Raw genomic sequence first — 24059 nt, forward strand, 5'->3', positions numbered from 1 at the left:
GAGATGAAACAGGAGTGCACAGCCAGTCCTGGAGCCCAGAAGTGTCTTGCTTTACCATTTCTGTATCTAAATCACCTGCAAGCCTCCAAGTAGGTAGTTTGTATGTTTTTATGGTGGAGGAAGTCAATTGTCTCTTCCAGGAAGTGAGTTTATGGAATAGGAAGAAAGATTATATCATTTTCTTCAAAAAACCAAACAAACAGAAAAAATTGCTCAACTACATTTTGCTGATAGTGTAAGCAAAGTTGACATAAATATTTGCTTCATTCTTCCTTAAGCTTCCTGCTTTATTTTACAAATATATTAGATATATTTCAGACAGCTTTCGGTTGTAGCTACTTTGTTTTAATAGGTAATGAGATCATTTTCAGCTGTGTGTGTAGCAGCAGTAGATGGCTTGGTTGTTCTGATCTGCAGCTGATATATCAGTCACTGCATATCCTGCCTGTGTTACAGGCTGACGTTACTCTGCAGAAGGCAGAGGCAGGAATGTGTTTGCTCTTGGCATTGTAACCTGAAAATACCGGTTCTTTCTCATACCCCTGTTGCTTTTCTGTCCTCCCTGGGGCCCACTGTGAACTTCATGGCACGTAGTTTAACGAAAGGAGTGTTGCTAAGTATGTAATTCATCTGTATTAGTTGCAGGGTGACATTTGGGACTGATCAAATGAGGTGTTGTTACCTGGGCATTGTGAACCATGCAGGACACAGTGTGCTGGGTCGTTTGCTCTGGCTGTTGAGTCAGTGCAATTATGTTGAGTAGGGTGCTGTGTTTACAGTTTAACTGAGTCACCCTCCTCTTTGGAGGCAGGAGCTGTTCACTATGCACAGCACTTGCAAGTAGGTCTCTACCGCTAGCTGTATGTTAGCCTTCCAGCTTTATCTTTAATTTCTGGTATAAACTCTTCAGCAACGAGAATATATACAATTACCTGAGGGAGCATAGCATATGCATATAGATGTTTCTCTCAGCCTGCCATCTATAGCTTATATTTCACATACTGTTGTATGCAGTATAACTGAAGCCATTGTTTTGGCTTCATGTCTAGTATACAACTTACAATTAGCATTAGCAGGTGAGGCAGTAAATTCTGTCCTCTCATGTGACGATTGCTAAAATGCCACCTGTGAATATTTTTGGGAGAATTAGGTAGAGCACATAGACAGCTTTGCTAGTACTGCACTTGAGTCACCTGAAAAAAAAATGCCTGAAAGCCAATGATATTTATTTTGTCTCTCCCCTTCCAGCCCAAGTAAACATCAGACAAAACTGAGTGCCAGAGTCTCCAACTGTGATTTATGCCTCTCTGGGCACATTGTCACTGGCTGACTTGCAAATTAAGTGTGTGTTTGTTTGGACAGGATGAAAATTTTAGTAATAAAAGTGGTTTGTCAGTACATTTATTTTTAAGTAGTTAATGCTTTCTTGAAGATTTGTTTTAAATAAGGTACTACAGGATGTTTCTGTTGTTTAAAACTGACATTTTGCATTACAAACTTGGAGTGAAAGGCTCTTCGATAAGCACTGAGAGAGCTGTGAATTGTGAAAAGTTCCGATTAGATTGTTTTAATGAACTACTTGTTAGTTATTCCAAGATGGACTTTGCTAATGAATGTTGGGGTTTTTTTTCCCTTTTTCGCTGTTTCTGTGAGATTTCTTTATTGATAATTCAATGAAAGTAATTTATTTTTCAGCATTGGTTGGACAACACAAAAAGCATTAAAAAGCAAGTTAAAAGTAAGTACCCTTTCTGTTTTCTCTTGGGATCTCATATTGAACATGCAGGAGGCACAAGGAGTTGAAATGGGTGGTGGGGGGAAGTGTCCTGTGAGGGGAGACAAGACCCTGTGACAAAAGCCTCGCATGGTGCTGCTGATTGTTTAATGACCTCTTCACTCTGTAGCTCATATTAATTTATTCTAATGTCCTTAATTAAACATGTTAGAGGCTCATTAATTATAGTTTCAATGGAGTCAAAGCAGCTGAAGATGCTTTAGTATTATAAATAGTTATCCTTGTCTTGGACCTTCCATCCCTTGGGGCAGTCCTGAATGCCCAGATCTGTTGGGTGCACTGAGAGACCTTACCTGCTGCACAAGGGTTTAGTGTGGGCTGGTTGTTTCAGTGACATGTGCTTGGGTAAACTGTGACATCGAATGATCTTCGTTTAGCAGCTTCCTTGCTCTCCGCTGTGGGAAGCCTTCAGGGATTTGCGGTGCTGTGTTAGTACAACAGAGGTTTTGGAAGCACCGAGAGAGAGAAAATTCCTCCTGTCAAATGCAGGAATCAGCAGAGCGCTGCACATTTTTAAAGAACTGTTAATCCATCCTTTTGCTGAATTAACTCTTTGGTTTCCAGAAAAGATGATTATTTCACAGAAGGGTCTCTTAAATCCCCTCGAAATATGTCTAAACTTCTGTGGAATAAAGGGGCCTGAGTTGTCAGCAGTGGGTGTCTCCCAGAGCGCTGGGAAGGTGTTGCAGAGACCAACAGAGTACGTAGGGGTTTGGTCAACTGCAGAGCCAAGGGGCACATCTTTCTTGAGTCCTTAAATATAGAGATCAACCTAGGTTCGTGTGCTCTTGGCGAGATAAATCGACTTAATGTCATATGACTGTTGGATTGAGTTGTAACACATAAAAGTATTTGTGTGTATATAAAGTGTCCTTTCACCCTGATGTTTTTCCTGCCTTAAGACCTTGTGGTAGGACAGAGCCAATTTCAGTCAAGTTTTGTGGTGTGATTCTGTGTAATAAAGAAAAGATGTCTCCTCCAGTAACTGTTACTGTTGTCTTGAATTATTTATACTTTGCAGTTGGCCCACCCTATTGTCTGCATTTTCGTGTAAAGTTTTACTCATCAGAGCCCAACAATCTACGTGAAGAACTAACAAGGTAAGAGGGATTTGGGGTGAGAAATAGGTATCCAAATAAGGCCAGGAAAATGTTTTTGTAGCATTTATTTAAACAGTTGTATGATGTTTTGGAGAATTCTGTAGAGCTGCTTGCTTACTTGGCTTTGTGTAATGTAATGTTTCTAATGTAATTCTCATGAAATAAATGAGCTATAATATCAAGAGATCTATAAATTTACTGCATTGCGTTATGCACTGATTTTCATTAGGTAATCTGGCAACTGATTTGAGTAGCTTATACACAGTGGGCAGAGGTTTCTACTGAAGAGAACAGATATCATTCCTCTTTCTTTATTCTTCTTAAGCTGCATTTAGGTTCAGCTGTATGCAGTCATCCTATCTCTTTAGGCACAAAAGCATTGAATTGCAAGTTAGAGCTTCTCTTTGGCAAAAATAAGTTCACTGAACATTTTGTTACTTCTGTGGTCTTTGCAGAGCTTATGCAAAGGGAAAATAGTATTTTGCTACCATGTTGAGGTGTGAGTTGACAGTACTATATGTGTAGGATTGTCGTATCAGGTGAGCAGCAGTTTGTCTTGATTAAAGCATTTCACAAACCCATTCATAATGCTGCATTTCGTGTTGGACTGAGTCACACTTGGGGTGCTTTGAAAGAGAACACAGCCTACCATCTGTCAGTAGTACAAATCTGTTGTAAAAGGCATCTTTTCTTTGCATTGTCACCACTGCTGATGATAGGTTTTGGAGAGAAAAAGAAGTTGTTATGTTTCCTTGGTAGCTGTAGATGCTTCGTACCCTCAGCCATTTGTAAGAGCGTAAAGTGCATTTGTTTGTTGTTCAGGTTTATGTCTGTGTGGATCTTTGATCTGCACTTTAGCCAAATCCCTAGGAGTGCTACCAGGAAGATTATAGCAGCATTACTCCTTACAGCCATATGTACCCCGTGCAGCTTCATAACTTAAGGTTATAACTGCTTTTCTTAATTGCTTTCCTGCCAATCTGGGAAGAATGTTTTATCTCCCCATTCATGTTCCTGAATAAATATTTAACTGTCTTTAAAAACAGTAACCATAAGCAAAAATCAGACCTACATCTGTATCTACCCCTCTGAAACATTTTCATCCATTCTGAGTTCTGCCAGTCAGACCTTGCTATACAGGTTTTAGTGTGGCAGACCTGAAACCTGAGGGCTTTTAAACCTTGTCTGTCTGCTTAGCTAATCCCCCAGAACAGGAGCACAGCAAGTCTTTCTTCTGTCTCGAGACAATATTATGTCTTAAAGAAGCAGTGGGATGGGGAGCTCTGCTGTGGGTTGTAGATGTCACTAGCAGGGGCTTTCCAAGGGTTCCACCTTTTCTTTGTGCGGCAGGACACCCAGCTGGAATCCCTTGTCAGCTTTCACCCATGCAGCTTGCTCACATTTTCTGCCAGCTTCCCATCAGGTGCCACCAGTCAGAGGTCATGTAACACAGCCTAAGCACGGGAAGTATGCTGGAATTGTTTGCAAGTGTTATGTGGCTGATAAGCATGGACTGGTCACACCCACGATACGCTGGAGGCCTGTGCTCATTCTTTTGGTATCTGGGGTCAGTACCAAACAAATTTATTCCCCATGTAGGGGGCCAGTGTTCAAAAGGCTTTGGATAGTAAATGGTTTGGCAAAGTATTTGTGGATTTCCAAGGGACCTGCAGGAAAAATGCATCTGTTTCATGTCTGTGTTACGTGAGTACGAGGAGACATAGGCACATGTTGAAACAGAAGCATTGTCTTTGGTTTGTGCACAAGGCTTCTGTTCATCTGTAATAGAGTTCAAACTGGATGCCATCATGGATGCCAGCGTTTTAGTTGATGAGAGTACTTCTCTTGTTAAATGAAAGCTGTGGAGCAAGGGGGCTATGTACCAGATGCATTGGTGTTGCACACCAAAGGGATGGGAGCTTTCTATTCAATATTTGACTGATTCCTAAGCAAGAAGAGTACCAAATAAACAAGGCAGTAAAGGAAAGCTGGCTCTGAAGAGTAAACAATTTGAAAAGGCTGCAGCCTCCTCTTTATTTCTTTGTCACTTTGCAGTCAGCTTTCTGGGTTAGATTTTAACTAAGCAATCTGTATTAGGAACTTTATTTTTGAGAGACTTTAAAATATTCATTCTCTTATGAGATCGATTTGTCTATGAACAATGAAAAAAATGCAGAAGGTGCAAGTTGTTCTTTGCCAGGTAGGGTGAGAAGAGAATAAATGAGACTTACTTAGGTATCCTGTTTCTTTTTCCATGCAACACAGTAGTTCAACTTGTGACAACTTCTAGTTTTGGGTTTATTTCATTTGAAATGTGTGCAAAGCATACAGGCCCAACTGATAAAGCCTTCAAAGAACACAATGTGGTTTCTTCAGTCTTGAAAACCATGTAAAGTGTCGGGGTCTAACTTCCGCCTGTTGGCAGAGTGACGCCAATTAATGACTTTTCTTTCTTATTTAATCCTACAGGTATTTATTTGTTCTGCAGCTAAAACTGGATATTCTTAGTGGAAAGTAAGTATTCCCAATAAACAGCATTTTAAACAGTTACAGTGTGTTTAACATAGGATTTATTAAACTTATATTTGTATAATTAATAAGTTTTGCTAAGTAATGTAATGTTATTTTTTCTCTAAAATACTACTTTTGTGTGCATGAGTAACAGCAGGGGAATGCTTAAATAATGTAGTGCTTATTCTCTTGTTAATTTGCTGAAAATCTACTAATCCGTTTCACTTATTAGCCCAAACATTTATGGTTTCTCACTGTTGAGTTGTCTACTAATAGTGTCAGCTAAAGTTTTAACAAGGCATTTCTCTTCTGGCAGATTGGAGTGTCCTTTTGACACCGCCGTCCAGTTGGCAGCTTATAACATGCAAGGTGAGTAGGTACGGGTGGGGAAGGATGAAGTTGCATGAACAGCTTTTGTGTAGACTCTTATTGCCTCTTTTAGTCTGTCCTTGTTATGTCCAGAAAACAGATTCTGCTCAGATGTAGGTGATCCAACATGAAACAGCGCTTCTGGATTGTAATTTTGCTGAGAACATTTATAGAAAATTACTCAGTTCCTCAGGAAACAGATCAAGGAAGTTCTGAACATAAACAGCTTTGCCCTAAACTCGTTTTCTCAGGTGCTTGTGTGCAAACCTGTCTACTTTCACACAAGACCTGAGGTCTGCAGTCTTTCTGAATTGCTTTCATGTAGTAACACAGTTCACTTGTTTTCATCATGCAGTTTCTGCCATGTGTTTTCTTCGTTATACAAATCAGATGCAAAATTACTTTGATTCTGCACTCAATTGAAAAGTCTTGTGTATGAAAACCACCCAGCTTTTGACTTCAGCTTACTTGTAGAAACATGTTAGTGCCTCATCTTTCATGCTCGTACTTGAACATTTATGGTTGAACTACACTTGTTGCTATTTCAGATCCTTCTTCAACCAAAAGAGGTGACATACTGTATTTTTTTTTCTCAGCTATACAGCACAATGCTTGAGTCATCTGAGACTTATTAATGAGTCATCTTTGATTTTTTTTTTTTAATTCCAAATGAGACTCCAGCATCCACAACTTCTCTGAGAGCTGTGGTCTGACCTTCAGTTGCTTGTATAGGTTGTGTTATCATTGGTCTTCATGGCCACTGTCTTCTGTTGTTTGGATGAGGGTGTGATCGTAACAAATCTGAAGTTTGCCATGGTTTCAAGCAGGGGAACTGCTAAAAGAAAGAGAGGAGGCTTGAAATTCTAGAAGTGTCTGCTGGAGTAGGCTTGTGTGTCCTTTTTGGAAAATACAGCTATGTGGCCTCATTCAACCAGTTTGAGTCTACAAAAAAAATCCCAGAACCTGTGCTGTAAAGCTGTTGTACAGTTCTCTTTGATGAAAAGGGAATTTGGAGATTTGCCATGTGTTTGTGCTGCACAAATTCTCTACACAACATTCATCTAATAAACAAATGCGTTACTGCACTTACTTTGTAGGAGTTCGGTAACAGGACTAAGTCACTGAAATTTTTTCTTTTACGTATATTTTCCAAAACATGTTTTATTCTTCAGGCTGGAGCTACTAATGGCCCTGATCATGTGTAGGTATAGAGAGTTGGGATTAAACTCTCTATGGGTATAAAGATACCTGCCTTTTTAACCTGCTCTTTGGTGTGGAAGGAAAACAGTTAGAATACATTCCATAGTTAAAAATATTAGCATTGTTAGAGCCTTAAGATACGGGTTCAGAGGATAAGTTTTTTGAAGAACAAAGTGATCTAATTAGGCTATATATGCTTTGCTTTTTGTGCTGGCCTTTTCTCTCTCCACAATGAGGCCCGTAGCAGGGCTTTAATCTTACTGTCTGACAGCTGTGTACTTTTATTTAAATCAGCTGGAACCTAAGCTGGCTTTGACAGCATTCCTTTCAACAGAGGCAGGCGTTTTAGTGGGAGTAAATTATTATAGAACTACAGACTTCCTCAGTCAGCATTTAAATAAAAAAAAAAAAAAAAAAGGGAGGGGGTGAAAAGACTGTTCTTACGCTTTTGCAGGGTTAAGAAATCCAAGAAACAGGTTTTTAGATTATAGGTCATTTTTCTACCTGTGGAATACTGTGTGTATTTATATGACTTTTCCAGATGTTCCCAAAGATGTCACTATTTTTTTACCTACACAAATGTTTGTAGTTTATTTTTTCAGACAAAATAATTATTAGCCTGTATTAGACACCCAAGGTCCAAGTTAAAGAATTATTCCTAATTTTTTGGATATGAGCTGAACATTACGAAGCCGCTTGAAATTAGTGGGAGGAGCAAATGCTTAGTGACTCTGAAAATAGGACATTTTTATAAAGGTTTCTAACTGTGAGTTTCAGCATTTTAGGCACGCATCAGCCTTTAAAAGCTGGACTTTTTAGCATCTTGTGGAAAAAGGAGGTTGTGCTTTTGATGTGGCACACCCATGGACAAGCGTGTTCCAGTACGCTCTCTAAATAGCATCTCTTATTGCCTCTGTTGACCGTGCAGCAGTGGACTAGATGAGCCATCTGACTGACCCAGTAGGGCATTTATTCTGCTCTTGGATGAAAAGGAGAGCGACAAAGAACAGCTGCATGATTGTGTTCTGACACAGTCATTTTAGCAAGAGAGGGGGATTTATCATCATAAAACCAGAGACTGATTTTTAGAATGGACAAACAGCTTTATGAAGTATCAGAACTATTTGCTTTTTACAAATCTCCAGTTATTTTGTTTTAATAATTTAAGGCAAAATTCCATTGTAACTTTAGTCAGCTGTCATCTCAGTAGAGACTTCAGTGATAAAAATGTTAAAAACTTTCTGCAAGAAAGAAAAAAGGTGAGTTTCAAGGATGTTGGTAACTTCCATTTATAGGAAGCTTGTTAACAAATATATAAATAGATTTTTGTAAAATTTAATGCAAAGCTTTTCTGCAGATGACACAACCATTTGTTCAGTGTCCGTAATCTCACTGTCAGAGAAGGTGACACTTCAAATATTGGGAGGACTGGAGGAGAAGGGGGTACACAAAAAGAAATTCAGTACTTTAGATTAACTAGAAAAGTATGCAAAAGTTCCCTTGTTTATTGGAACATTGCTTGACAATGCTGTTCTTTTGTAGCTGAACTTGGAGACTATGATCCTTCTGAACATGTCCCTGAACTGGTGTCTGAGTTCAGGTTTGTTCCCACTCAGACTGAAGAGATGGAACTAGCCATTTTTGAGAAGTGGAAAGAATGCAGGTACTAGAGCTCCCAGTGCATGCTAACCAGCTGTTTGCACTGATTTTTCTGTGAAGAGAATGTATTAAAAAGATACTGCTGACACTTCTTCTGTGGTCTTGTTCAGGAGTGTAATTCTAATATAATTCTGTCATATTTTGTAAGAGGATGTAATGTGAAAAATGAAGCTTTCCAAAGGTCTGAGTAAAACGAATCTTGAAATACAATTATTTTTGCAGCAGTGGTTTCAGATTAAAACTTACAAAAGTGACCTTGATGTTCATGAAAGCGAGTAAGTGTCAGCAGTGTTTAAGTTTTCCACAAACTCTCAGGAATTTCTTTTCCTCTTTCCTCATATACCAGTTTTTCCTTTCTGTGCTTTTTAAGGCATCTACCTAACAGCAAAAAATTTATTACAGGGGGCAAACACCAGCACAGGCTGAAACTAACTACTTAAACAAAGCTAAGTGGCTGGAAATGTATGGTGTAGACATGCACATAGTCAAGGTATGTTTAACCACAGCATGGTGACCTTTGGAAATGATAATGTTAGCTTTGTCCTGCTTTGCAACACTGGTTTTGCTTTAAAGGGGAAAAAACAGGAATATTGTACTCATCTAAACTGTGTTACAAGTCATCTGGCTTTGCATCACCATTCCACTTTATAGTATAGATTTCTAGGAGGTATAACTTTAGTCCAAACATATCTCCTTTGTGTTAAATATGATTGGTGTGACAATATATACTACAATTTGTATTTAGACTAATCACTATGTGAAAATCATAGTAATTAAAATTGGCTGGGGTCCAGTCAGCTACCAGCTGAAAAACTGTAAGTAAAATAGGTCTCCTGTGGAGAAGGAAGTGCAGAGGACTGTACAAGGAGGTCCTTATTACACAGACAAATCAAGAGACTTTTAATTTTCCACTTTAGTCACCCTTTTTGAGGAGTTGCAAACTAGAAAAATCCATTGCATTAAGGTAATTGAAACAAGAAAGTTTTATAGTATAAAATAAGCAGATAGGTGTTTAGTTATAACACCATAGAAATAAGCTACATTAATCACTGGAATAATTTGGATATAGGGTCGAACACCAAAATGAACGTAATCTTTATTTTGTGGCATTTAGGCAAGAGATGGCAATGATTACAGCCTGGGACTAACACCTACAGGAGTTCTTGTGTTTGAAGGAGACACAAAGATTGGTTTGTTTTTCTGGTAAGCTCCCTGATTAAAATATATTTAATCTCTAATTAAAATACAGTTTGGATTTTTACTCTTTTGTTTCTTTTGCACTAGCAAAAAAAAAAAAAAAGTTTGGGATGTGAGAGCACCATGAATATTAGATACCTGCAGAAATATTCTGGAGCTTGTGAGTGTTTTCATGGTGTCCAAAAATATTCTTTCTTCTTTGCACGTTCTTGGTTGATAGGTTAATAGACTGTATGTGTAACATGCTAGAGGCAAGTAAAAGATGGAATAACTTCAGGATGTTTTTATTTTTTTTTTTATTGTGTGTGGTGGTGTATTTTGCACTAGATTGCTTTGAAAATGAGTATGCACCCAGTCAGTGAAATTAAGTTTTTTCAGGTGTTCTAGCCAAGTGTTACGCCTTACTGTTGAAAAAGAGGCAGAAGCAATAGTACCTGTATAATTTTTACATATGCTGTCATGAAATGGTGAAATTCTGCAGGGCTTTACACTGCATAAAACACCAAGTGTTTTGCGTCCAGGTACACGGGCTTTTACGGGTTTTTAAGTGCTTTATTCTGTAATTCCCATCCAGTCTTCCAAAGCTATACAAAGAATGAGTGGGCAGATGATGAGGTAATATTTCATCACATTAATAGGTAGTTTAGGTTAGCCTAGTCCAATTTTATAGAATTCTCAGAAGAATGCTCACTTTGTGGCAGAAATGTTATCTCTGCATCTTGACCCTCCACCATCGATCCTGGATATTCTGTTGGTGGGGGGCAGGAGGGTGAAGTGTTTGCATTTTTGTGTCGTGTTCTTGTTCTGTTTGGCTGGGATTTTCTGAAACAGAGTTGTCATAGGAATTGGTCTGTGATATATTATACAGTGATTTACTTTTCTTTAATAAAGCAGAATTATTTTGTCCAGCCTTTGGAACTGTCTTTCCCAGTTCAGTGCTGTGGGCTTCTGGAAGAGTAGGGAAGCAAGAGTATTTGGGTGGAGTTTGATTTCAGTTCAAGTAATTATTATTTTAAGTTCCTATAGAATTATCTCTGTAGAAGCTGCTGACTTCTTATCTGTAAGGTTTCTAATTAAGTGTTACATTTTGAAGTAATACATTGGTATCCACAGTATAATCAAGCCCTACTGCATCAACTTCAAACACACACAAAACCAGGAAAATAATATTTGGTAGAGAAGCCTGGACCAGCATGTCAGACACCTCTCAGTGAGTTACGAGGAGAGGTAGGCATAACCTGCTTTTTCTGTTCATCTTGCAGGCCAAAGATAACAAGGCTTGACTTCAAGAAGAACAAACTCACACTAGTTGTTGTTGAAGATGATGAACAGGTAGATAACTATCTGTTTGGTTACATGTCAGTCTTGATTACACAGTACTAGTTCATATACCCCTGATCTCTTTCTTTACATTTAAGTTTTGAGAATTAACGTGGATGCCTTGCAAGATTTTTGGTTGTGAGTTAGGAGGAGGGGAAGAATGAAGGGACTTAAGTACAAGATAAATAGGCTCAATCCACTTTTCCTCACTCTGTTTTGAAAAGGGGAATACCTTGTGGAACTAGTGTAGGCCTGATAATTTGGAAACAGTTCCAACTCATAGCTAACTAGCTAGTCAGCTGCTAACCTGTAGCTATTCAGAGGTTTGACTTGTTAAATATATGGGCTCTGGCCCTTTCCAACTTCAGACAACAGAGCAGTTCATTAAAGCTTCTGAAAAGGTTGATTTTTCTGCCTTAAATATTTTTTTAAACATACATTTCAGTATTCATAAAAAACAAATTTTATTTGGCTTGCATTGAATTGTAGCTTTGACTTATTGAAGCCCCTTATAAATTGTCTGTGTGCTTTGTGTGCTTTAAGGGAAAGGAGCAGGAGCACACTTTTGTCTTTAGACTGGATCATCCCAAAGCCTGCAAACACTTGTGGAAATGTGCAGTGGAACATCACGCCTTCTTCCGGCTCCGAGGTCCTGTCCAAAAAAGCTCAAGTCGATCAGGCTTCATTCGGTTAGGATCCCGGTTCCGATACAGGTCCGTGTCATCTGTCATTTAGCATGTATCTTCTGTCATTTCTTGCTTTTTTTTTTGGATTATGAGTGGAAACATTCATCTAGGACATACAGAGCAGTGAAACTTGAAGCTGAGTGTGTTGCATTATTGGTTTTGTTAAATCATATAGATTTTTCCCCTGCATTTTCTGATTTATCTTTAGGTGAGTCTGGTCTGTGCAGTAAGAAACCAAAGGTTTCTCAAGGTTTTTTAAATGAACCATAGAGGATGGATGATTGACTTGCACAGTTGGGGACATTGCAAGTCTTTTGACTCCTGAGTTACTGACTTTGAGTAATGGTAGGACTTCAGAAGCCTAGGATAATGCCTGCTTCCATGTCAGGCACTACCCATGCAACTATTAGATTTCCGAATGGCTTGTGGTCTCATTCTAGTCTGCAGGACGCTGTCAGTTGCCCCACCAGTGTTGGTGAGAACATATGGAGGGGAGTAGGGCATGACCCCCGGCAGTATGCGTATACTTTGCTTCCATTTACAGCAACCACACCAGTACCATCTAGTCCACTTCAGAAAGGATCAGTGGTACTAAGACATCAGCAGATCATGAGGCTGCTACTGCTTTTGGGGCAGAGTCTGGCCAGACCTGGGGAAAAGGGGACTTGCCTGGGAACAAGAGCATCTAGACGCTGGTTTATAATCCTGTTACCATCTTTCTCTATGACCTTTGGCACCATACCCTAAGCTTTACTCTCTCCTAGAATTTTCAACCAAGATCTTCCTAACGACTTGACCACAGAAATACACAAAGGACAAATTTGCGTTTTCAACAACTTAATGTTTAAGGAGTCATTGCTTCAGCTTTTTGTCTTGGGAAAGTGGAGTGAAGATTAGGATGTTTCTAAAATTCCTTCCCTCTTTTGTGAAAGGCCTTCTGAGGTGTTAAGTTGGGGATTTTTTTAATAGAAGTGAGATCAGATTATTAAGCTATGAATTTAAAACAGAAATGTGATGTTTTGATGACCAGTGTCTGTACTTTGTCATTAAAAATAAGTTATTTACTGTGTTCTACTTTTACATGGCATTGTTAGTGGGAAAACAGAATATCAAACCACCAAGACCAATAAAGCCAGGAGATCAGCATCCTTTGAAAGGAGACCTAGCAAGAGATATTCAAGACGAACACTACAAATGAAAGGTAAACTATTTACCTTCAATTCTGAGAAGTACAATCCACAATCAAGTAGTCATATCCTTTAAAGGTACAGTGTAGGAATTTTTCTGTCACTGTTTGCCCTCCTCTTGAGTTTTCAAAGTTAGGTTTTCTCTGGCTTATTTGGGAGAGCACATATATTTATCAGAAAAAGCCTGTGTCCAAAGCATGTCCTTCTAGCTTGCCTAGAAGGTAAAACACCCATAAATTTTGCACAATAGGTCTCTGTATGAAGATGGAAAACTTGGATCCAGGAAACAGTAATATATTAATGATAATATTTGGAATTTATTAATCAACTTTCAAATTTTTGTCACTGATATTTTCTCATTGTTCTTAGGAGTTGCACTCTGTTGTTACAACCCATCAGCATGTGATATTCACCTTGTCTCTTATTCCAGTTCTTGCATAGGTCAAGTGTGACCTGCATGCATGCTTTCATATACTTGCATAAATCCTGCTCTCTGGTTTGCTGTTCGTATTTCTGATTTTGTTTTTCCAATTTAGAATTTTATTTTTCACACGTTATACATGGGAGACATGCAACTTAAGATCTTTTAGTTGCCTGCTTTTAGGCAGTGCTAAACTATTTTCATTATTAATATACTTAATATTTAACTAGTAATCTAATTACAAATTAGCTTTTAATTAACACTTTCTATTTTTGCAGCACATTCTGCTAAACTTGAAGAAACAAGGTAAGAAGCATTCCAGTATTTGAATTTCGTTTGATCTTTGCCACCTGTACTTCAGCACGTGTCTGGAGATGGAAGTTATAAGATTAGTTTAATGTAGAGCGCGTTAACCTCTTAACTGTGGTTTTGCTGTGGGTTTTGTGTTTGTTTGCTTTACATGAAACCTGCTGTTCAAAGCAAAGCTGCTGTGTTGCTGTCACATTGAAGGTTTTGCCAGACTTGCTTACTAGCAACTTACTAGCAGGCATAGATGTTCATTTATGACTAGCTATGATTCTTGCTAGGATATGACCTGTTCTTTTGTGCTGCCGTGTACACAGATCGGTTAAAATCATGTGAGGATCTCTTCTTTCTGAGATCCACCTACTGTGGCTGTGTGACTGAAATACATCATCAGGTGAAGGTCAGAGACAGGGAAAATATGATAAAATAAATGTCTGAAATATTTTGATGGTTTTATATTCTGTACTATGTATTTATTTTTATATAAGTAAGCATTTATTTTTTTTATATTTATACTAAATTATTAATGGCCAACATTGAGAGGGAGGCCTTTTGGTTCTTTATTTCTATGCCTAGAGTCTTTCTGCACGTGTAGGTTCATACTTGCTGTTGCAGTGTAAAATGCTCATCTGAATCCGAATCATACAGTCTTCATATCCCCTTCCTTAAGGGAAGAGTGGAAACCAGGCTGAAAAGAATTACCTGGTAGTGAAGGAACAGAGTCACTCAGCTCTGCTCTCTGTCCATTGCCCTAATAATTTGTGAACATTGCAATGATCAATTGCAACCAGATTATTTTTAAAAAGTAGGTACTCGTAGATGTTAAGCATCGTGACAAGTCAGGAGCTGGGTAAGGAATGTCAAAATAACATTTCACAACAACAGGCTTAATACAGCCATAGGTTTTCTGTTGGTAGCAGCAGGGTTAATTCTTGTGTGGGAGGGGGAGAAGTCTAGGAAGCATGGGGACAAGGCTGCAGTTGCTTCGGTGGAGGTCTCTGTCTTTGCAACCTTGTGCATTGTCTTTTCTTTTTATAAAATGGGATAGTACTCTTCAACACTGGGTCATTAAAGGGCTTAAAGAACCTCTGCATGCAAAGTGTGACTGATTAATTAGTGCTCTCATCATGCTGTGTTGTCATGCCCTTCTCTGAGTTTCATGCTGCTTAGGTCATTCTCAGAGTAGGAAGAGAAACTTCATATGCAGTTTCTCCTTCTGATAAGACGACGGTCTTCTAATCTACACCTAGGTGTGGCACTGTTATGTTAGTCTCCAGAGCAGTCTATGCCATTTCTGAAACTCTACACTCGAGCGTTGCTAATTGAAATGCATCATGAAAGATGTATGTTGTTCCATTCTTTTGTGTTAACTCATCACAGGGGAATGTGCTACCCAGAAAGCATTCCTTAATATTCCTGTGAAAGGTGCACTATTCTGTGGTAACCTCCACGAAGGTGCAAAGCTGGGAAACGGGCAAGGAACAGCTTATTTGATCTTGACTTTATGGTATAAAGTAAAATAATTCTAAACAATTGCTGAAGTAGATACAGAAATCTATTTGAATTGCAAGGTTGGATAGCTATTGTCTAGGCCACAAATCAAAAGATTAATGGGTCATAGGAGACTGGAACCTTTTTTTTTTTTTTAAAGATTAGAAGTCTAAAAAAAAAATTTGCTTTGCATGAGATTTATATGCTTGATTATCATGCAGGTTATTAAGTCTCATGAAAATGTGAAATGTCTCTTGCAGATTCAGAAATCATCAGGAGTGGAGATATAGATCTTATTTAATTTATTAAATATATTAAATATTTAATAATATAAAATTATTAATGCTGGACTAAGCTGCTGTGCACATTATTTTGGCTGCTTCTAAAACTCTGAAGCAGTAATTCAGTCCATTAGAGGTTCTGTGCAGAAGAAACTCATGAATTTTTCTGATAAACTTTGTGATGTGAAACTTCAAATCAGAAGAATTCTAGTTGTGGAACAAACGTAGTATCTACAGCGTATAGGTGAGATTTCAACAATGTCACATTTTGCTGGGTGTTTAACTAAACCTGTATTGGTTTTGCTTTAAAAGTGCCCCACCTTACTGCTAAATCAGGCAGACTTTCTATACCAAACTGGTTTAGGAAAGGAAGAGGACAAACCAGATGAATTATACATAAACTACAGGTTGAACAAATCAAAAATAATGTGATACCCTTAATTACCTAGAATGAGGCAGCTGACCTAAAACGTAAGTTTTTCAGTTTTCTTTTGAGAACAGTTAAGTACTTTGGAGAGATCTCTTTCTGAAAATCCTCGCAGTTCTGCTAGCCTGCAAAAATAGTTTGTTGACCTAATTCTGATTTAAATTCTTTTTGTCTTTTAGTACTGCAAACAATGCTGTTATCAACCAAACTAATGGATCACAAGTAAGGACTTTCTCATTCTTTTTAAAGGCAGTTTTCATGTATTTCAACTAAGGACTTTGTTACTTATTATTAAAATCCAGTGATTGACCAATTGAAAGTTACAAATTATTAACTACTAAATTGCATGCCAAGAAATGACTACTAATTTGCAAGCAAGATAATTGGTTAATTTAGTAATATAGTAAGGAAGTAAGTATCTTCCTTCCTGAAGTAAGGAAGATACCACATGCCCTAGTACTATATAAATTATGCTATTTATAGACACAGGTTTTCATAGGTACACAAAGTACCTTTGTGTGAGATGGTTATTGTCCAAAGCACATTAATTCTCTATGCTAAGTAACATTAAAAAAAAGGCATTATCGTCAGCACCTATGTTGATTCCTTGTTACAGTATTTTTTCTCTGAAAGAGGAGAATACACCTGCAAATTAAAGAATATTTTTTTAGAAAAAAGTCAGTGTTTTCTGAGTTTGAGAAGGAAATCAGAGACACCTGCCTCCTCAGTACTTGTACGCAGAATACCTTGTTTCACTGAAAAGGGACGTTGGCATAAGGTCACTCTCCCTCTGAGTATCAAAAACAGGACTTGGAGTTTGGAAAGACCCTGTCTTGCTTTCTGGAGTATTTCAGAAGGGGTCACATATTGGCGAAAATACGAATCTGACTTGTTTTTACATTAAAATACCCAGTCTCTGCTGATAGATTTCTGCTCTGCCCAGCCTTTTGCCTTCTATGCAACAGGAGGAGCATTTTTTTCAGGAGCAGTTGTGTTTCAAATGGCAGTCCAAAGGCCTGCAACCCAAAGGTGCCGCCCATTATTGCAGTTACCTACAGGAGGAAAGCATTACTGCATGAATTTAAAAAGGACACAGTAGGCCATAGCTTTTTACTGAAATCTTTGAGCAGCCTTGGATTCATTATGATCCCAGTACTGTGTGCAGTACTGGAAAAGACTGGGCATAAGCATCCAGTGCTGTGGAAGTAATGGAAAACAGCCTTGTTCTAACTTTGTGCTTAAGGAGAAGTGGTGATATGTTTTGCTGTGTGTAATGTGTCATCGCTTCATGACTGTGTGTACAGTAACTTGTTTATGTTCTGTCTCCAAAGAGCTGGAATGCAAAGCCAAACCTACCTGTCCTTACAGCGATTCCTTCTGCCCCAGTCTTAGTGGAAATAGAAAACCTCCCAAGGAGTCCAGGAGCCAGCCAGCAAGACAAGAAGTGGTATGTTGTGTTTTGCTGGGAAATGAATTTTGCTTACTTATGCATGATTCAAGTGACTGTTTCTTTATCTGCACTTAAATAAGCTGCCTTCCTTGTATCTTTAACCTAAGTTGACAGTCAGGTTAGTGATGATGCAGCTGATTTGTTGCTGTGAATGTAGTGTGGGGAGGTGAGGACAACAGGCTTAGTCACTGCCAACCAAAATAAAATTTCGTCAGGGGCTGAAGAAATTATTAAATCAGGAACAGCATTTTCAAGTCTTGGAGAGAGCTGGATCCTTCTGATTTGCTGTAGTACTCGTTGTAACCCTTTATTTGGTATCATGGGACCCAAGGACTTACCTTGATCCTTAACAAAATACAGAACCTTGTAAACCGGTATCCTTATGAATCTCTTTTGAACCTTTTGAAATAAGCAAGCTGATTTTTTAAAATTATCTTGGGGAGAATGGGAGCTTGAGGAAAATGACACAAGCTGAAGATAAGAGCTTTGATTTCATGTAGTCAGAGTATTTGTTTTATGGATTGGATGCATCTCAAAATGAGGATGATTTGTCTGAAGATAAATGAACCGTGTAATTTATCTTTTCTTAAAGTAATTCTATATTGCAAAGCTATTTCAAAACCAAAACTGACGTATATCAGCCCAGTACTTGTGCACACGTTCTCTTAAATTTTTCCGCTTCTTTTGCATTCAGAGGCTGCATGGCTTACCCTAGAAGGGTAAATCTGGTTTCTGTGAGACTCTCCAGGAGCAGCAGCAATGGAATGGAGCAATGTGAAAGCTCTTATCCTAAGCAGTTTCAGCCCTCAAGAAAACGGGTCCTTCTCCCATTGTCAGGCCTATCAACCTGCTTTGCTTCAGTGTCTCTTAAAAGTAGATGATACCTGTTTCTAACAGTGCAATGACAAATGTACTTTAATTTCATAAATCTTATTGATTAAAGACTTTTAATACTATAGATTGTGAATTATAAGGGGAGTGGGAATTCTGCTTTATGTGTTGCATTTTATTGAAGTTTCAATCAGAACATATGATCAATGCTGTTTTTCTTTCTTTTGCCCTTGATTTGTCTAGTATCTGAAATCTGTGCTTGTCTCTGGTGAGATCCTGTTGATCGCTCGATTCCTGACATGGTGGTGGGTGAAAGGTGGTGGTTTCTTTATTCTTCAGCATTCTCAATATGGTTTTATTTTTATAACTGCAAGATGCGTGCTAGAAGCCAGGATTTCCTTTGGTGGAAGCGTTTGACTCTTGTTCCAAACAGCTGCTCTTGGGCATCTGATTCATGCTGGTGTTCTTGCTAGTGTTTGCAAGGTTTCTGTTGCTTATTGAAATCCTGCTGCTTTTGTTCAGAAGCAGAGAGGACTCTGTAGCCAATCTCTTTCAATTTTGGTTTTGTTACACCCTTTTTAGGATTACAACTTGAGCCTGTCTGTCTTAACATTGTCAAGGAATCTAAGCTTACGTGCCAGCTACCGCACTATGTAGCCTTTCTATAGAAGAGTGGGAGTGAATACAAAATATACCTGCATGTAACCCAAACCAGTATGCTGTAAAGAAAACAAACTGCTTGGCAATTGATGTGTTTTAATGGCGAGTGTGCTTGCATTGTGTATGTGTTATGTTTCTTAGAGACATATTATTATTGAAGGCAGTTGTCTTCTGGCAAGGAGGTTTTAATGTGTTCACTGGAAACAGTACTGCCCATAATGAAGGGCAAATCCAGCTGTAGGAAGACAACAGTTTGGAGCTGAGTCAGCATTTGAGCTACGTTCTGGTTTTAGAGATGGGAAGTGGGGTTAGGTTAATGTAATTGCCAGAACATAATGTATTTTTTGCAGGGGCTGTGACTTGGCTGTTGCGCCTTCAAGTCTTGGTGTCTTGGTGCTGCTAACAAGATCTCTTTTCAACTGCTGCTGTCTTTAATTGGCCTGTTTCTGCATGAATTATCTTTGCTTCCTGTCAGAAAAAATAGTCTTCTTTTAGAGAGAGTTTGCCAAGGATTGTTGAGAACACCAAAATCTTTTGGACTGGGGATTTTGTAGATGGTTAGATTGAAGGGGTTTAGAAGTAAGGTCCCGACCTCCTGAGTTCCTGTACTCTGCTTGGCAGATGCCTGTATTGGCTACCTCGCAGCTTAGATCCCTTCCTAATGTCAATGTTTCCTTTAATTTAAAATGTTAATGCTGCAGCTGCCAACAGCAATTGTGCCAGATTGTAGAAAGTACTTTGCCAGCTAAGAAGGATTTCAGTGGTTTGTTGTTTTTTTTATTTTTTCTCTTTGCTCCATTCCTATAAATTGTCAGTACAGGAAAACTGTACTGGTCGGAATGGTCTGAAAATGGTCTGAAATACTAGCTGCAAGGCTGGAAAGCCTGAAACACAGTCAGTGTCTTTCTAACTTTAGTCTTTTCTTGAGAACCTATTTCTGTGCAGGGCAGGAGACAAAGGATTAATAATTTTTTCCTCATTATGGAGTAAGTAGGGGTGTGGGGTTTTTTATCACTTGCTAGTGGATGAAGCTTTCACTTAACCACTTAAATTAGAGAACTGGGAAAATAGTGTAATGAACTGTTGAGGACTGGAGCCTTCGGCATTCATGGGTCACTTCCTCAGCATGTTTCACAAAACCCAAAACTCTGAATTTACTCATGGGTGACCTTTATATAAATCCTCTCTCTTTTCCAAAGGAGGACTATCCCTGAGCGTTAATCATTTACCACCGTTGTGGCTCCTGCATGCTTTTCTGCTTCCCTGCCTTAACACGTGTCATCTCCTAACTCCTGCACTGGCTGCTTGGCTGTCCTGGCAGGGCTGGGAGTACTAAACCAGGCTTTCTGGAACATGAGAAGGTGGAATTTGAGCTGGGGACTGTCCAGGACCCCTCTAGACAAACAGCAACATTATTTCCTCTATTTAATGACCCAAATCGAAACAAAGTGAATTTTATATTAAACTGAAGGAATACATTTGTTTTCCTTCTTTGAGTAGTTTAAGAAAAAGTGCTTTTTTTCCAAGCACTTTTTTGATACCTGACTGTGCCTTGCATCAGCCTCTCCCAAAACATACCAGTGAAGGATCTAGTACAACACAGAAAACTTGTTAATAAATCTTTGTCCATTTTTTAAAGTCTTAAAATTCAACTGTTTCAGTAAGTTGCTTATCCCTGCTGCTTTGGAGATGCTTGTGCCTAAAGCCTTACAGCTTTCTACCTAAGGGCTCTTGCATAAAAAGAGTCTTCAAAACACTGTTTAAATGAGTGTTCTCCCCTGCTCCTCTTTCTAGCTTTTGGAGAAGTTTATTCCAGCTATAGTATGGACTAGCCATGACTGTGCACAATATTTCAGTGGTTTTTATTTTAAGAATTCAAAATTTGAAATTTACAAACTGTTATACCTTCACATGCAAAATTAGAAAGCAGGATCTTAGTTTGTATTGTGAGCTTTTTAAAAATGGTTCTTTTTCTAACTAAGTTTTTTATGTTAATCAGGTATGGCTGCAGTCAGCTTCTTCAGTAGTATTTAGTCCCTTAGTTAACCAAATTGTGAATGATTTGTGTCTGCTGTTTGCTCCTGCACAGTAATGCTCATTTCTCTGAGTTTCTATTTTCTTCTCCTTTTTTTAAAAAAAAAACAAACTTGCATTAGAATCTACATTTTCCACTGACTTTGAAAACTGATGTTGCTTATAGATGCTTATTTCAGGTGTACATTTAGAACTGCCACTTAAACCCTTTCAGCTTCCTGCAGATAAAATGCACTGTATACTTGGGAGGTCTGTGCCTCCCTCACATTATTTTGTTCCAGCTGTAAAAGGCGCATGGTTCTTGCTCAGTTTTGTGAAGTGCTTTGAAATATGAAGTGCTTTTCATTTGCAAGTGTAGACAATGTATACATGAGCTAGCTTAACTTGTCATTTCAGACTTCTGCAAAAACATGCGTGATACTGAGCAGAAAAGGGGTTTATTTGACAGTATCGTCATGTGCCCATGTGCCTGCATGCCTCTCTCCTCCAGTATTTACCTTCCACCAGTGCCCTTTTTTCCTTGTCTTTTCGCATCCATCTTGCCTTTACCTTTCCTTTGCTTTTCCACCCTCTTTCTCACCCATACCCGTTTACTAATTGTGCCCCCTCCCGCTCCCCAACGATCCAGGCCCTTTGACGCTGCTGACCGCTGTCACCGTGGTGGAAGCCCGTGGGCCGCGTGGTCCCCGCCGAGGAGCCGCGCTGCGGACGGCCAGCACGCCGCTTTTGTCCATCAGCGCAAGGTGAAGAATTCAGGAATGCACAGCGGCGCTGGTACCTGTGCTGTCCAAACCACCATGACCAGTCTCTGAGCCGTGGGCCTTTCTGGAGCTTGAGAATGCTTTCTGGCAGAGGCTGGCAAATTGTCTTTTGAGCTGCCTCTAAGATAAGGACAACGGACCGAAAGCTGACTATGGAAGGGGAAAAAAGCTTTTATTATGAAGGCTCTGCATATCGGGCTGTTGGTATTTAGTCTTTAAAGAAAAAAACAAACAAACATATAGACCAGAATCCACCCATTGCTCTTACATTTAAAAGAGTTTGTATATATATATATATCTTTTTAATTGTGTTAAGATTTTTCTTAATTATTGAAATTTTTTTTTTTTTTTAGTTGGGTTTAACTGTGAGAGCCATGCAGGAAGTCACATTTGTAATAAAACTGCATGTGCAACCAGTGGGTTATATTGTGGTTTCAAAAATCCTGGAGGGACGGAGGATGTAACTGCCCCTCCTTTTGAACCATGATTATTTAAAAATATTGAAAATAGATGGTTGATCTGAAAACTAACTTTTTTTTTAACAAGTCCTTTTCTGAAGAATATTGTTTGGAAATGGAATAGAATTACTTTAATTTTTTTAAGAATAAAATAATCAGAACTCCTGAAAAGGCAAAGAGTAATATTTTTAGGTTTTTACTTTATAGAAAAGCTTATTTCTTTTTTGCTGCTGTGGTCCAGTTGAAATGAAACAGAAACAGACTGACTAACACCAGTCCTACCATATGACTCAACAAGGTTAATTGTTGAGTTAAAGGTTAGGACTCCAGCTTCATGGCTCATTGGTGTTCTTGGAGGCCTTCAACAATATGAAGAACTACCTTTACCATTGAAGGCACTGTGTTTTCACGTATTTTCTGAAGTTATCTGCTTTTAAATTCTATTATTCTTTTCCTATTTTTAAAAAAACCCAAAGATTAAAAGTTGTGGTAGAACACTTTTAAAATTTATTTATATTTGGCTTTTAGGATAAAGGAAGGGTTTGAATGATTTTCAAATTGTTTGAATAAGTTCACATTGCCACAGAGCCTAGAGATACAAAAACATTGTTTGCAGATATCCAGCCCTGAAGAACCAAGAAAGTAAGTCTCCCATACGACAGAACTTAATATGGCATGAGATATTTTATCTTCCTCACCCTTGCATCTGACAGGGGGGAAAAAATAATGAAACATGAGTCTCTATTTTGCAACTCTGCTTAAAAAAAAAAAGTATATGTATGCAACCTACATATTAAAGATCTGTGGTATCCACAGAATTGATTAGAACAATCTGTTGAGCTATTTTTAGTTCTAGATTTTGCAAGGTGGATGGTGTTTGCTTCTGGAGCGAAGCAAACCTACTTGTTTATTATTTATAAAGTTGCATAAGAATACGCAAATGAAACAGGTGTTTTAACTTTATAATATCTCATAATTTCTGTGCAAATGAGGGAGAAGCCACCATTAATTTGAGTGGAGGAACTTGGGATAGTTTTGTAAGAACATTGTTGCAATAACAAGTCAATGGTTTATTGCAGAGTTTTAAGTTCAGATGTGTCTCTGTAGTGGTCAGGCCACTGCAGGTGGTGACTGACTCCTTGGGTATCAGAAAAGTTTTATGTAGATATCATAGAACTAACGAATAGTTGAGGTTGGAAGATGCCTCTGGTGATCACGTAGTCCACCCCCATGCTCAAAAGAGAGTCGAGTAGAGCAGGTTGCTCAGGACCATGCCCAGCCAGGTTTTGAGTATCTCCAAGGATGGTGGCTTCTCACCCTCTCTGAGCAACCTTTTCTGGTGTTTGACCAACCTCACAGCAAAAAAAGGCGTTTTTCCCCTTTGTTTAAGTGGAATCTCCTGAATTTCAGTTTGTGATCGTTGTCTCTTATTCTGTCTCTGGGCTCTCTTGAGAAGAGTCTGGCTGTGGTCTTTATTCCCCCCATGAGGTTATTATACACATTGGTAAGATCCTACTGAGCTTTCTCTTCTCCAGGCTGAACAGTCACAGCTCTCTCGGCCTCTCCTCCTATGTCTGATGCTCCGGACCCTTTGTCGCCATCGTGGCCCTTTGCACTCCCTCCCATATGCCATGTCTGTCTTGTCCTGGGGATCCTGGAGCTGGGCACAGCACTCTGGGGCTGTCTCACCAGCGCTGAGTAGAGGGCTGGCTATCCCAGCCGCCTGCAGTGTGGCACAGACTGCCCTGGGATTAACAGCAACCTTGGTAATTAAAGCTGTGGCTAAAGTTTTCGTAGTAGATTTTTTGCATGACAGATTCAGGACAGGGGAAGCAACCCGGGTTGCCTGAAATCCATCTGCCTTAAGAACTGATTTGTTTTACTGTGGTATATGTTGCATTCTTTTGCCACGTGG

At 38.8% G+C, this 24059-nt stretch overlaps 1 protein-coding gene across 1 annotated transcript in view; it reads left to right on the top strand.

Moving 5' to 3' along the window:
* EPB41L5 (erythrocyte membrane protein band 4.1 like 5) overlaps positions 1-24059 on the top strand; it is a 53914-nt gene that overhangs the window by 14209 nt on the left and 15646 nt on the right. Inside the window, exons 3-15 of the mRNA XM_010171781.1 lie at positions 1696-1738; positions 2817-2895; positions 5365-5409; positions 5723-5775; positions 8518-8638; positions 9037-9124; positions 9749-9837; positions 11094-11163; positions 11695-11864; positions 12932-13038; positions 13724-13751; positions 16130-16172; positions 17282-17397. Of these exons, the coding sequence (XP_010170083.1) occupies positions 1696-1738; positions 2817-2895; positions 5365-5409; positions 5723-5775; positions 8518-8638; positions 9037-9124; positions 9749-9837; positions 11094-11163; positions 11695-11864; positions 12932-13038; positions 13724-13751; positions 16130-16172; positions 17282-17397 (1052 nt within the window). The remainder of the gene's footprint in view (positions 1-1695; positions 1739-2816; positions 2896-5364; positions 5410-5722; positions 5776-8517; positions 8639-9036; positions 9125-9748; positions 9838-11093; positions 11164-11694; positions 11865-12931; positions 13039-13723; positions 13752-16129; positions 16173-17281; positions 17398-24059) is intronic.

This window comes from Antrostomus carolinensis, unplaced genomic scaffold (assembly GCF_000700745.2).
Source record: "Antrostomus carolinensis isolate BGI_N321 unplaced genomic scaffold, ASM70074v2 scaffold25047, whole genome shotgun sequence".
Lineage (NCBI taxonomy): Eukaryota > Metazoa > Chordata > Aves > Caprimulgiformes > Caprimulgidae > Antrostomus > Antrostomus carolinensis.